The sequence below is a fragment of the Anopheles bellator genome, chromosome 2, assembly GCF_943735745.2.
Source record: "Anopheles bellator chromosome 2, idAnoBellAS_SP24_06.2, whole genome shotgun sequence".
Taxonomy (NCBI): domain Eukaryota; kingdom Metazoa; phylum Arthropoda; class Insecta; order Diptera; family Culicidae; genus Anopheles; species Anopheles bellator.
In genome coordinates, this window is record NC_071286.1 from 44591674 (window position 1) to 44605753 (window position 14080).

The 14080-nt window shown below is 49.4% G+C and overlaps 3 protein-coding genes across 3 annotated transcripts; 1 reads left to right on the forward strand and 2 right to left on the reverse strand.

Annotated features, from left to right (window-relative positions):
- The first annotated feature begins 2697 nt into the window (after nt 1-2697).
- Nucleotides 2698-3696, forward strand: LOC131207582 (hatching enzyme 1.2-like). Its single transcript, XM_058200202.1, has 2 exons — nt 2698-3340; nt 3425-3696. Exons 1-2 carry the CDS (start codon nt 2698-2700, stop codon nt 3694-3696), a joined length of 915 nt encoding a protein of 304 aa, XP_058056185.1.
- A 732-nt stretch (nt 3697-4428) lies between these two features.
- LOC131210209 (uncharacterized) lies at nt 4429-13785 on the reverse strand. The gene is made up of 4 exons (XM_058203420.1): nt 13492-13785; nt 9694-10803; nt 9331-9566; nt 4429-5936 (listed from the first exon to the last, which is right to left on the reverse strand). Exons 1-4 carry the CDS (start codon nt 13731-13733, stop codon nt 5371-5373), a joined length of 2154 nt encoding a protein of 717 aa, XP_058059403.1. The 5' UTR covers nt 13734-13785; the 3' UTR covers nt 4429-5370.
- Nucleotides 11022-13634, reverse strand: LOC131210210 (serine/threonine-protein kinase Doa-like). The gene is made up of 2 exons (XM_058203421.1): nt 13492-13634; nt 11022-12765 (listed from the first exon to the last, which is right to left on the reverse strand). The coding sequence occupies exon 2, from the start codon at nt 12740-12742 to the stop codon at nt 11246-11248; it is 1497 nt and encodes a 498-aa protein (XP_058059404.1). The 5' UTR covers nt 12743-12765; nt 13492-13634; the 3' UTR covers nt 11022-11245.
- Nucleotides 13786-14080: the final 295 nt, after the last annotated feature.

Here is a 14080-nt window from a genome sequence, read left to right on the forward strand (position 1 = left end):
CGGAGCGGTGGTCGCGAAAGGTATTCTAATTCATATCCCCTTGGGATCCATTGTCGGTGGGGCCTGCCCCTCTCCGGGCGCTATCTGCACGTCCTCACGGCAAAACTCTGTTCCAGATTGATCGTCCGTATCGTCAGTGTAAACAGTGACCGAACCGAAGTTCTTGCCCAGCTGCCATCTTGCGGTGGACAGAGATTGCTGCACCAACCAGAGGTGGACCGGGGCATTCGACCCGGACAATACGATTGTGCTGCATTGCGGATTTTAAAATCCCGTCGCTCCCCGAAACTTCCTCCGACTCCGGCACCTGCTACGGTGTAATGGTGGCCACCACACCACTGGATGAACGTGTTGTTTTTCTGGACCAAATTTGCAAGTCCACGGCATTTTGCTGGGATGCGTTTTTCCTTTCCTTTTTGTTTTGTGGCTCTCCTTCGTTCCCAGTTCCGATGACACCGCGGGTCACGCAATGCTGTACCGGCCAGGCAGTTACTAAAGGCCGTACCGGAAACCCGTACAAACGATGTCCTGATGGGATATTATCTTTTTTGTTGGTCTTTTTGTTGGTGTACCTCTCGTAACCTTGAAAGATATGCGCCCCTAATCCAGGCCGAATAGTGGCGAATGCAGCGTGTGCATGTGTTGGCTCGCTCGTGCCGGCAACAATCTTCCGGGCAGCGGTGGCTGACGACCGCAGCACGCAACATCAGGGTATCCTTGCCAGGCTACGATGCGACACTAATCGGCCGATTCCGGTACACTATACGGTCCGGAATCGACCAACGACACGACATTTCCCCGACTCAACGATGTACGCGCCAAACGGTGCGCCGACGCAGTGCCACCGAGCTCGGTCGCAGCTTTCCCCAGCAGGCACGGTGGGTTCCCCGGACGAATTTCGGCTGATGTTGATCATCTGAGAGCTCGCCGCACACCAAACACAAAACACTTCTCCGGCGCTGGAAAATGATTGGGTCAGGTCATGGAAATTCAACCGTCGTTGCCCGGCTGAAGCACTCGGGAGTGGTTGTTTCGATGTTTCGTTTGTTTTACCCACTCTCTCTCACCACACCCTCAGTACCCTTCAGTTCCGGTTCTGTTCGTCCGATTTATGCAAAATGATTCGCCTCTTTGCTCTACAAAGCCAACAGTTTCATGGCTTGCTCTTCTTGATGCCGTATGGTGTGCATTTGCTACGATTATGATAAAAATTACTGATTATTATAAAGATGCCCAAGATGCCTTCAATTAATTAGGTTTGGACACTTTAATGGAAGACATCGGCTGTGAGTTTAAGCAAAATGAACATAATGGAGTAATCCTCCACGATGCTGAAAACGAGAAAACTGCGTTCATCTTCAACGAGAGCTGATATGAGCTAGCTGATTAGAGCTTAAAAACACATGAAAAATAAGGTTCGAAATGAATTTTCGCCTATCATACAGTTTGTACTTTGGCATTATGCGTGAGACACAATATTGTTCAGATGGCCGCCTCGAGATCTGTAGCAACTGTCGATTTTGCTAAGATACCTGGGTGTTACCTCGGCCATAGCTTGGTGAATGTTATTTTTCAAATGCTCAAAAACTGCAGCATAAACATGATCTGTTGCTTAGCCCCACAATGAAAAGTCCAACGGTGTCACATTGCATGATCTTGGTGGCCAATTGACCACAACGCGAAATTGTAAGCCCATCAAAGTTCTCGCGCAATAGATCGAAAACCGCTTGTGTTGTTTGGTTCGTTGTCCCGTCTTGCTGAAACTACATATTTTCTAAATCCATATCTTCAGTTGTAGGGAAAAAAATTGTTATCATCTGGTAGTTTCGATCGGAATTGACGGTAGTGGTCTTCGTTTCGTCGTTGTAAAAAAAAAATTTACCTTTGAATTCCCACTTTTGTAGATGTGACCCAATGATAGCAAAGAAATAGTTGAACTTCATTAACATGTGTCTAACTGTCAAAAACGTAAGCAATGAAACATTAAACAATAACCCGATAGATAGTTTATCCATTCTTAAATGTTCACTTAAAAATAGCCTCGCTTATTCCCACTTTCATCGCGGCTTTTGATCGTATGGTGGTGGCGTAGAAAGTGCACCAGAAGCGAGGCCATATCTAGCAGGGCAAAGGTCCAACTCCGCATGCGATGGGAGGTCCCATTGACTCAGTCCACTTCCATAAATTAACCATGCAAAACCTACTCGATACCCCAGAGGAAGATAACCGTATCGAACCTCATCGTATGTGTGCCTCTCAAGCGATACTAAACTGAAGGTGCCAATCAGTGGAGAGTGCCCCTACCTAACCCTACTTATCACACTCTATGATTTTTCTCTCTCTCTTTCTCTCTTAGTAAATCCACGAGACCAAGACAGATTTTGCTGGAAACCAATTCTCGCGGGCCGCGCACGCAAAGCGATTGATTCACCGACAGCGTGCGCCACAAAAACAAGTTTCACTTTCACTTGGCAGTGAAGAGGCACACAGCACCATCAAAACCTATGATCGGGCTCGCGTACCGGCCGGAATGCCAATGCGATGGAGAAATTTCTTATTCCGCGATCACCGCTCGGAGAGTCAGTCGGTGAATGACACCGGTTCTGTACAGACTCTCCCTCAAGCCGGAATAGGTGCGTACTGGCCGTTCACGGATCGTTGCCTGACTACGTTAGTGAAGAATACCCTCTGGTGAGGATGGGAAGAACCCGGCTATGGTTTGTGGTTTGTGGAGTGTGGATCGTTGCTCGCGGTTTGGACGCTGCCGTGGTTCTACCCAAAATCCCGGACGTGCTAAATCCACCGGTGCCAGACGGAATCGATCTGGTGGAGCAATCATCGTTCCTCGCAGACACCGAGCAAGATCCGGAGGTGACGCCAGGCCTGTTCCAGGGTGATATGGCAATGGACAACCGAATGTACCGCTACTGGCGTGTGGGACTCAACTGGGACGTCTTTCCGGAACGTGTGTGGCCAAACGGTACCGTCCCATACGCCATTAGCCCTCTGTACGAGGTGGACGACCAAGTTACGATCTTGCAAGCTATCCGCACCCTAAACTTCATGACGTGCGTGAAACTTGTTTCGTGGAATGGAAAGGACAAGGACTTTCTGCTGATCTGGCCGATCAAGTATCCGAAGGGTTGCTGGAGTTACGTTGGAAAGATTGGAGGAACGCAAATCGTGTCGCTACAGCCCCCGGACGACCGGAGCCCAAACTGCCTTGGTAATGAGGGTCGTGCCATACACGAGTTGATGCATGCGCTAGGCATCTTTCACGAGCAGTCGCGTGCCGATCGTGATCGGTTCGTGAAGATCATCTGGGACAACATCATACCCGGTAGGTTCCGTTCCTCAGGCTCTAAGCGCCATTCCCGTGCTTCCATAGTGGTTCATTCGGGTCCTCTTTTCCTGTGTCACACAGCGTTCAAGTCAAACTTCGAGAAGCAATCGCTGAAGAACACAACCTACAGCTTCGAGTACGACTACAACAGCATCATGCACTATGGTAAAAACTACTTCAGCATCGGGAAGGGCAAGCCGACGATCGAAACCAAGATGCCCGGCATCAAGCTCGGGCAGCGGCTAGCCTTAAGCAAAACGGACTGCCTGAAGATCAATGATCTGTACGGTTGCTTGGACAATCCCAAGATAAGCAAAAAGTACTATAACCTCTGCAAGACTCTCGGCATTTAATGCTTTTGCAGCGCACCGTGCCGTATGCTTCCGTTCGCCTTGGTAACTGTTAGTTTATTTAAGTGATTTAATTTATTTCTTTCCATCATCTAGAGCTAAACACCATCAATACAACCTCCTTCGACCAAAAGCCAATGACAACCGGTGTTTTTGTTACGTGTTAAAAAATTAACTTTATTTTATATTTTCACTTCGATTCCTGGTTTATATCTGCTTGTTAGTGCTCCAGAGTTGTGCCCTGTTCCGGTACAATGTGCTGAGTAGTAGTGGGTCATTCTTTTCCTTTGATTTGCTTCAAATTTCGTACACCGCGCGTACTTTTTCCTAAACCGTCGTCACTTCCGTCAATCTAAACTTCGTCAATGACGACCGAAAACTCAGCTTCCCAAGCGGAAGGACTTTCTGACAATCGCTAGAAAAAGAAAGCGCAGTAGAGAAGGTGTTTCCTTGTTATGCAGCCTGTGTATTTGTTGTCGGTCGTCTAGATTTATTGGTGGTGGATTTGATGATGGTGGTTCATAAAAACCAAACGGGTTGTTAATTTTTTTTCTCTTGGTGGCTCACAAATACTACGAAAACGACCAAGCGCATCCGAGGAAGTTGGGTAAACGATTTAAATTACAATTTTTGTCGTATCATCGAATTCGCTTTACAGTATTCGTGTAATTCGCGTCAGAAGTGTTCACTACACACTTTTGCGTTATTTTATCACAGAGTAATAAAAAAATAAAATAAAAAATAGAACGCTGACATTTGTAAGATGTTAAATGTATATGCTTCGCTTCCGCTGGCTGCTGGCCTGGCGGCGTGCGCCCGCGAGAGGTGATTTTGTGGTATAAAGTTTATAATGTACCCGAAAACGCGCTCGCCCTAAATATGATGGTCTATACTTTGTTACTCAATTGTTTTTGTTATGCCTGAGAGAAAAAGGACAGATGATAGTGCCACACATGAAATCCCTGATAGCATTTCTATGAAGATACGACGAGAAACGACCGAGAGCATTAACCAGTGTTCGACGACGCTGTCTGTGGGGATGCTCTTGCTTGCTACAGGACGCCAGCAGTAAATGATTGATGGGAAACTCACTTGCGTATCAAACGGGCGCAACGTTCTCGCGACCGCTACTCGAACCGCCGCGTTTTGGCTTCAACAGTGGTCTGTCACGACAACGAATCGGAACTTCCGCTGTTAAGTCCAAAACTAGATTCCTATAATGCTGACAATTGGAACTGAAAACCAATCTAATAAAATTACTACTGAAACTAACGGTCAGACAGCATTGGGATGTGTCCACGTGAGCGGATACGAAGATCATAATACGAAACGCAGGTAAAAACAGTACTTACAACTAAGTAGAGCAAAGACGAAAATGGGATGTGTACAGTAGGGTGAGGCTATTCAAAATAAAAACCTTGAATCGCAAGGACGATGATAAGGGAGGAACGAAAAAGCAGGGGAATTGTAAATAACGGAACATAAGATAATGTGTGGTTTGGCTCTTAAAACGCTATCTTTTAGGAATAATAAGTGGCAAATCAATGCATTGTACGTAAACAGATCATCGTCTCGTTTCTGTCTTTGCGTGCGTGTTCGTTACGTACTTGTAAAAACCTGCGCGCGTACCGTATATCTCTTATCTCTTGCCGCATCTACATGCTCTGTGTTCCGGGTCTAATTATCGAATCGGGTATGTTTGGAAGCACGCGAGTCGTACCCGTTGGAGCTACTACTCGGAGCACCACCATAGCTTGCTGCGCCGTTCGTAGCACTGCTGGAATAACCGGCGCCACCACCATAGCCTCCCCGGCTGCCAACGGCTGATGGTCCACCATTTGCACTTTCGTACGGTCGCTTTGCACCAAACGACGACGTACCGCCATTACGATAGTCACCGCCACCGCTGCCAAAGCGGCTACCACCGGCGCCACCGCCACCGAAACGCGATCCCGACGACATACCGCCAAAGTCGCGTCCACCGCGGAATGTACCGAAGCTGCGATACCGGCTGTTGCCGCCACCACCAATGTGACGCCACTTCATGAGCTCCGGCGGTACCAGCTGGTGGGCTTCCTCTAGGATCGAAACCAGTTCCTTCGTCATCTTGCGCTCGTTGTGCGTGAAGAAAGTATACGCTTCGCCGGTGGCATTCGAACGCCCGGTACGGCCAATACGATGCACGTAGTCCTCCGTCTGCTGAGGGTAATCGTAGTTGATCACCACCTTTATGCCGTCCACATCTGCAATAATGAGTCGACGAAGAGCACGGCGCACAGAAAGTACGTACGCAGCGCGTCAAGCCGATCGATAATAATCATCGTTAGTAAAGTCGGAATTTAGAAAACGGATAAAAATAGGCGCGCATGCGTGAGACGCTTGGTAGCGCGCGTCTGACGTTGTTCAAGTTGAAGAAAATCTAGCAAAACATTGGCTATTTCAAATGTTATACGCACTACGTGATAAATGGGCGAGAAGCAATGGAGATGGAGAAAGAACAAGCTTTTTTATTGTGGCGAACGGACTCGAAGAAATAGGACGATTGTTACCGAACCTTTTGTACACCGAATGGCAAAAAAAATTAAAAAATGGAAAAGAACAGATATTTGAATGTTTTTTTGTGAAGGACTGTCTCTTGAGCAAAAAAATATACGCCGCAACGGTATGGAACTAACCGATGGGTTTTGTTTGGGCCCAAGAGGGGTTTCGTTTCATTTTCGAGCGATTTTTGTTGAAAGCACTGGCAGAACACGGACAACCTGGAGAGGCCGATGACATTCATATACCAGCGACTCTGTGCTCGATTTTAAAAAAATTATCGGATAAAGGTCTATCTGTGAGGACGTGAATGGAGGAACAAAATGTATGATGAATGATCGCTAAAGAGGGAAATAAGGACAACTGCGGTTGGACATAGGACTGACTGACTTACTGATGAGAAAGGTGAGAGATTGTGAGGAAAGTTAGGTTTGCCATTTCCCGCCCAAAAGTAGTAAACGAAACCCGGCTCTCCAGCCAGTTGCCCGTTGATCAGGCATCAACGTACTTTCCAACAAAATTTGTTATGAGCCATACCAAATTAAGTAAGGAGAAAACTTGAAATGTATTCAACGAGAGCGTCCGAATATGTATGGTTTTAGTAATACTAGTATGAAAGGAGAAAGTAAAAAAAACTTCTTAAACTTATTAAGAACAGCACAAGATACAAACCGTTGGGAAATGACACATATTCCTTCTTCCACTTCAGAGCCTTTCCCGAGAGCAGACACTTTTTGGCTGTCTCTCTCTCTCTCTCTCACTCCCTCTTTCTGAGAGCACCAGACGCGTTTGTTCTCCTTTAACACATTTTCCCAGACTGCACCGTTTCCACCACATCTACACGCTGCTGTCGTTGTGGCGGAATCGGGCGGAATCAACTCGTGTAGGACGTTCAACTAGCCGCGGAGTTGAACGATTACCGCCACGTTGCGAGTTGAAACAATGCCAGTGTGTGGTTTGTGTGTGTAACACTTGATGCTACTACTCTACTACCGGCTGCGTTCCACTAACGGTCAAGCGCGGGCACAAGGCAAACCAGAACCAGGCGAACCGCAATCCTTTTGACGAAGATCGTTCCTGCATTACGGAAGTGGCACAGCAGTTATAAGCGTACTGTGGGAGAGCTCGCTCCATGGTCATCATTTCCTCTCCGACGCTCACCCGATAGCACCCGACACGCGTGAAGGGGGTGGCTCTGCTGGCTATTTGTTTCTGGAGTCTGAGTGAATCTGCCGGCAGGAGCGCGATGGATTGGACGACATAGTTGAAGATAGCAACAGCAGTAGCAGCAGCGGCACCGAACACGACAGCAGCTCAGCTCGCTCCTTTGTTGCATTTGTCTCCAACTTTCCAGTTATCGTGTCACCAAAGGCAATACAGGATATATACTATATCTCATCCATTCTGGAATCGTCCCTTTCCTCTGCACACGGCAGATGTGTGATCCTCCACAGCGCTTCCCTTCATAACCACCGTGGTTTGCGGATGTAAGTATACGCAAAAGTCGATACGGTGCGCAGCCATCGGGCGATCGGGCCGTGCGGGGGGACATTATTGTTACGTCTTTCCATTGCAGTCGCACTCAAACTGTCGCTTCCAGCAGGAGCCACCGAAACATCGCGTTTGCTTGTAACGGTGGAGAGGACGACGGGAGTTTCGGTCCAGGCGAGCGTTTGCCCACCGCGAAATGTGGACCGAGAACGACCCGGACAGGTCCACCCGCCTCCTCCCACGATGAGTGAATCTGCTTTGAGGCGTAAAAATCAGGTTTCCTCTGACGTAGAACTCTCTTCCGTGCGTCACCAGTTTGTGCCAGAAGAGTGTGCCCTTTACGCGCCTGACCTTCTCTTACGTACATTGCAGTCTGAATTAGCAGTAGTAGCAGTAGTAATGGGTAGCAGCCAGTAATACACAACAATAGGAGTAGTAACACGCATAGATTTTAGGTAATCACGGTAATCGATCGCGCACACGAGCAGCACATGAGACGCGCTCGTCCGCGAACGTGAGAGTTACGGCGCGCGGCTGACTCGCGCGCGCCCAAAGAGAGGCCGTTTGATCGGTAACCTTTCCACCTGGCGAGGATATTCTAGTGTGACTTTCCATGCATCTCTCACGCCCCCTTTTTCATCTTCATGTCATTATATTACGACTGTGGGGGGCCGTGGATGTGGGCTCGCACGTGTAACATACACTTTTCCCGTCACTACAAAGCAATCGAGTACTTTGATCGAGCGCAGCACACTACCGTGTCTGTTCCGGTCACCACCAAATACACCCAACGGTTTTTTGGGAGCGGCGGTGCACCTGCACGGATATTTTCTGTGTAGCGCACTGTGTTGCTCATTGGACGGGTGAAACATATGTAAAACAGCGGGCCGACGAGATGTACTTGTTCTCACTATCCCCACCACAGCAGCAGGTTGGTCCGGCCTCTGAAACAAGAAAGAACGACACGGGATCGGAAGAAAAGCGGAAAACTTGAGTAAAACTGATTCTCCATGTTTGTTTTTTCGTCGGGACAAGAACAAGCGAAAAGAAATTGCCGCGCGCACGCGTAAATTATTTTTCAATCTTTCGTTGCAGCTTTGCGTCTTTTGATCGATTAGAAAAATCGTAAAGAATGCCAGAGAGACGATCTGCTGCATAATAGCCAGCTTCAAACCTTGTAAAAATAATCGCCAACCGGAGTGGAAAATTAGTACTTGTCGCGCGATCCGAGGGGTATCGGGTACACTACACACACGCACGCACACACCTTTGGGAAAAATGGAGGTACAAAACATCTGGTCCGGTTTATCTGGAGAGCACAGCGAGCGTATCGCCGTTGGCTGCTGCTCGTACCGTGAGGAAAGGCTCACCCCTGACTGGCTAAGCTAGTTGATCTCGTTGCACACGACTACTCTCACGCATTCCAACAGTCAGACCAATACACTCAGACACCCAACAAACAAGCATTCTTCTTTTCCCTCTTTCTTGCTACAGTTTTTGTTTGCTATTTGCGCCGTTCTTTTTGTGAAAATTTAAGTATGGATGAAGCATAAAATATGCTGACGTGAGGAGGTCGAAGCACCAGTCGTACGGGCCAATACAACTTACCTAATCCACGCGCAGCCACGTCGGTTGCGACCAATATGCAAGAGCGGGCGTTACGGAAGCGATTCAGGGCACGTTCACGCTCCTGCTGTGATTTGTCACCGTGCATTCCGACCGAATCGTAACCGTAGCGACGGATTTGCATACTTATCTGATCGCACTTGCGCTTAGTCGTAGTGAAGATGAGAATTTTGCCGGGGTTTCCACCACGGTACAGTTCCTCTAGCAGCTTGCCGAGTCTGGTGTAGGAAAAACGGAACATTAACCTGACGGTGCGTGCATCATATCTTCGAGAAGTTCGAAAATCGAACGGATTCTTCCGGCACTTGTCCAAGAGAACACTGCAAAATGTGGGACCGTACTTACTCTTGATTCTTGTCCTGCTCTTCGATCACTCTGACGTGCTGCGTGATGTTGTGGTTCGCCGATAGTTCCAGTGAACCGACGTTAATCTGCACATACTCGCCCAAGAAATCGCGAGCCAGACGCTGCACCTCCTTGGGCCAAGTGGCGGACCACATGAGAATCTGTCTGTCCGGGCGAACTTGCTCGAGGATCTTGCGGATCTGCGGCTCGAAGCCCATGTCAAGCATACGATCGGCTTCGTCCAGCACCAAGTACGTTACCCGCTGCAGGGTAGTGGTACCGGATTCGAGAAAATCAATCAATCGACCAGGTGTCGCGATGACGATCTCCACGCCACGACGCAAATCCGATGCCTGTGGTCCTTTGCTCGAGCCACCGAACAGGCAGGTGTTACGAATGTAGGACGACGAACCGAAATCCGTCGCTACCTGCTGAATCTGCTGCGCTAGCTCGCGGGTCGGTGCCAGCACGAGAACTAGCGGCCCGCGGACGGTCGGGTCCGGTTTCTGGTGATTGATATGCACGATTGCTGGCAGCATGTAACCGAGCGTTTTGCCTGAGCCAGTCTTGGCGACGCCGACCATATTTAGCCCGCTCAACGCAATCGGCCAACCCTGTGCTTGAATCGGAGTTGGGCTCTTGTAGCCCTGTTTCTCGATCTCGCGCATCACGTAGTCCGGGATATCGATCTCGTCAAACTCAGTGATCGGATTCGGACACTGGCCAACAAGCGTAATGTCGTGCTTGGCCAAGTAACGGTCGACGTCTTTCGGGGACCGATTGCGAACGATCGAATGTTCGCGGTAGAAATCCTTCTTGAACGGCGCCAACGATATCTTGCTCCAGTCGATCTTCTGCAACGGCATCGCCGCATCTGACCACTTATCGCGGCGTGCTCCGCCCGCGCCACCGCCGAAGCGACTGCCACCGCCTCCGCCATAGCCGGAACCACCGCCACCGAAGCCGCCGCCACTACGGGGGGCACCGAACCCACCACCACCACCGCTACCACCACTGCGCGCACCGGAACTGGGCTTGAACTCCGTTCCGGTACGCTTCACACCGTGGTACGGTTCCTTCTTGTAGTCTTCTCGCTCGAATCTCGGAGCCCTTGAAGATAAAACGATAAAAAATACAAATTCATGTGATATTCCTTCCTCTGCAACAGTTAGCTCCGAGTGTTTCTCATATGGTTTTTTTTGTTTTGATTTTGTTATTTTTTTTCGTTCGTTTTTTTACTCGCTTTTCATTTTTATCTAACGCTGAACTCATGGCGTTTCGGGTAAAGGACCTTTAATTAACAGCTTGTGTGTTTTGGTTGTTAGCAAGCTAGGAGGAGAGTAGGTTTACAGCTAATGTCGTATGAACAATTGGTCATTGCGCGGGGCGTTGTTGTGCATCATCGTCACATCTCATGCAAAAAAGAAGGGGCGCGTCGCGTGCGAAGAATCATCAGTTGTTTTCTAAACACTATCATAACATCCACCAGCCAGCAGAACAGCGTCAGCATCAGCGGCACCAACGTCAAAAATCGCTGCTGCTCATCATCATTTCATCTAGACAGACTGTGCGAAAAATCCCGCGAACCGGTCGCCGTCAACGACGCCGAGGAAGAGGACGTACTTTTCTCGCCGCTTCCGTATCGTGTGTGTAGTCGTTGATGGGCGGGCAGTTTGGAGAAAAACGGATGGTCGAGCGCTTCCGCGAGTGTGATACGATCGCTCGGATCGTAATCGAGCATTCGGCCGATGAGATTAAACAGCAGCACATGGTCGGGCGTGTCGGCGATGGCGCAGCGGGCTAGCGGTTTACAGTTTTCACGCACGTAGCGCCCGGCGGACGACTTGTCATCCCACTCCAGCTTGCCGTGATGGAAGTAGCGCGTGCGGGTCTTCTTCGCCATTCGGTACGGTATGGGCCCGAGGATGCGCTCCATCATGGCCAAATGTTCGCGGTTGTCGTGCGTTTGGAAGAGTGTTATGCCCAGGTACAGCTCGTACATGATGCACCCGATCGACCAGACGTCACATGGTTGCGACCAACCGAGCTCTAGTATCACTTCGGGCGCCCGGTAGTGGCGGGTCGACACAATTGTGCTATGGTACTCGTGATCAAATATCGCGTTGCCAAAGTCAATCAACCGTATGTCGGTGCAGTTGACGTGCCGTACTTCGCGATTCTTGCGCATGGCGTTGCTTGGGACGGTCGTGTACTCCGAATCGAGAAACAGAATGTTTTCCGGCTTCAGATCGGTGTGCGTCAGCTTGATGCTGTGGAGAAAGTTAACGGCAAAGCACAGCTGATAAGCCATGTGTCGCACGTGCTCCAGCGGGAAAGGCTCGTATTTATTGTCCTTCAGAAAGTCGTACACGCTCAGTCCGAGCATCTCGAATGCGATGCATATGTGGCCGTGGAAATCGAACCAGTCCAGCATTCGAATGCAGAGGTGCCGACCAGAAGGGTCTTTGGACAGGATCTCTTCCAGCACATTGATCTCCAGCTTGGCCGCCTTGCGGTACTTTTCCACGTTGCGTATAATTTTCAGTGCTATCGTATGATCCCGGCTCGTGTCCTTTACTTTGACAACACGCCCGAATGTGCCTTCACCTAGGGTAGATAATAGTTTGTATCTATTATGCAGTACATCACCAGCTTGATACATCAGATGCCCTTCTGCATCGTTCCTCACGGCAGCCGCAGCATTGCTGTGCTTCTTCGGCTCTTCCGTCCTAAGCTCTCGCTCTCTGTTATTGCGCGACGTCCGGTCCTCGTGACGACGCGTTGCTTTCTCTTCTCGATATCGATTCTTCCTGTGGCCGCCACCAGTTGACCCCGCTTGACTTCGCCGATGATGGGACTCTTCGGATCGCTTCCGTTTTCTACGGGACGAGCTTGTGTTCGATTTCCTCGCATTCTTATTAAAGCAGTCGCCGCCCCCGGATTCTGTGTGATGCTTTAAGCGCTTCTCATCGTACCGTCCGCCACCACCACCGCCGACCGACGACCGGGACCCGGACCTCGAATGAAGCCTTCGTTTTGAGCGTGGCATCGCTGTCTGTGTGTTGGATGATGCTGATATGTGGACAAGATTTACGAGAACAAGCACCAAAAAAACGTATCATAACCGACTCTGGACGGTTGGTTCAAGGAAAATTGCGAAATAGTTTCGATTTTTCTCTTTTTACTTTCATTGGCGGTGAAAAATGAGTTTCACCCTTCTTGAAACCAACACGACTTCACTCGACAAGCAAGCAAACGCACACCACAGCCAGCGAAGGGCCAGGGCCAACGAACAACCACTGAGGCAGCGCACACACGCTCGCCGCACAACACCGCCATGGGTTCGGACACTGCATGTGTAGGTAAAAAAGAAACCAAATCGAAATTCCCCTTTTCATTCATACGCATGAATCCAACCAACTTTCATCTGGCAACACTGCCATACGTCCGCATCGGAGCTCATGACGCCTCGCGATGAGAAAGCCATCGACAAAGCCCATATCAAATTCTATGTGTGTGACTGGGGGCCGCCATTTTGTTTCCACAACCTGAAAACCAAGGCCAACTTGAACGGTGCAAATATTCGCAATTTCCAGCGAAGAAAAACAGCTTTTTGTGGTAAAAAACATTCCACAGCTCGGGAGCGAGTTAGCGGAAGAGAAAATCGGCCCCGTGATGCTACTTTAAGGTTAAAATACCCCAACCACGCCACTACCACGTGCAAACCACGCTAGCCACATTACACTACATTTCCGTCACTTGCATTCAATTATATATCGTTCCGAGCCGTTTACTTACATGTCAAATTCGTCCACAAAGCTTTCTTTGCTGATGGGCGTCGAAAAATATCGACAGCTACTGAGCGTTTGGGCCGTGCGAGAGAGCAAAAGGCGTGAACGATCGCAGTCGAACTTGGGTCGAGCTGATGCTACTGCGACTAGTTCCGGGATCCGCGAGCGACTACCGAGCTTGGCCGACGATGTACTGCAAAACGAACGAAGAGCAGCCGTTAGTGACCGGTGATACACCTGGCCAAACATTGTTGCGCTGGCACGCGCGTCCCACGAGCCGCACAGTTAGCACTAATTTCACCGGATTCTTCTCCACTACTGGCCAAGCGTGCAGCACCGAGAATAGCACCGAACCAACAGAGATGCTTACCTAATCACGGTCAATTCTGAAAAGACGGCCACGCTGCTACACAGCCACAAGAAACCTAGGTTTCGGCCCACTGCTCTACCTAACCAGGGCGGGGTTGTCGCGAGTGCCATTTCGACCCCGACTGCTCGAACAATTAACTGCTCGAACTAGCAGTAAGCAGAAAAAATATCTTCGGAATCCTTTTTTTGCCGAAATTCCTTCAGCACAAATTTGAGACAATATAATA

Excerpts from the sequence above, each read along its gene's own strand:
- LOC131207582 (XM_058200202.1), top strand. The coding sequence starts at position 2,698 with ATGGGAAGAACCCGGCTATGGTTTGTGGTTTGTGGAGTGTGGATCGTT. Across the intron at positions 3,341-3,424 it reads CTGGGACAACATCATACCCG|CGTTCAAGTCAAACTTCGAG; the intron begins GTAGGTTCCGTT and ends TGTGTCACACAG.
- LOC131210210 (XM_058203421.1), bottom strand. The coding sequence starts at position 12,742 with ATGCCACGCTCAAAACGAAGGCTTCATTCGAGGTCCGGGTCCCGGTCG.
- LOC131210209 (XM_058203420.1), bottom strand. The coding sequence starts at position 13,733 with ATGTTTGGCCAGGTGTATCACCGGTCACTAACGGCTGCTCTTCGTTCG. Across the intron at positions 9,567-9,693 it reads GAGCAGGACAAGAATCAAGA|ACTCGGCAAGCTGCTAGAGG; the intron begins GTAAGTACGGTC and ends TTCCTACACCAG. Across the intron at positions 5,937-9,330 it reads CGTGGCTGCGCGTGGATTAG|ATGTGGACGGCATAAAGGTG; the intron begins GTAAGTTGTATT and ends TCATTATTGCAG.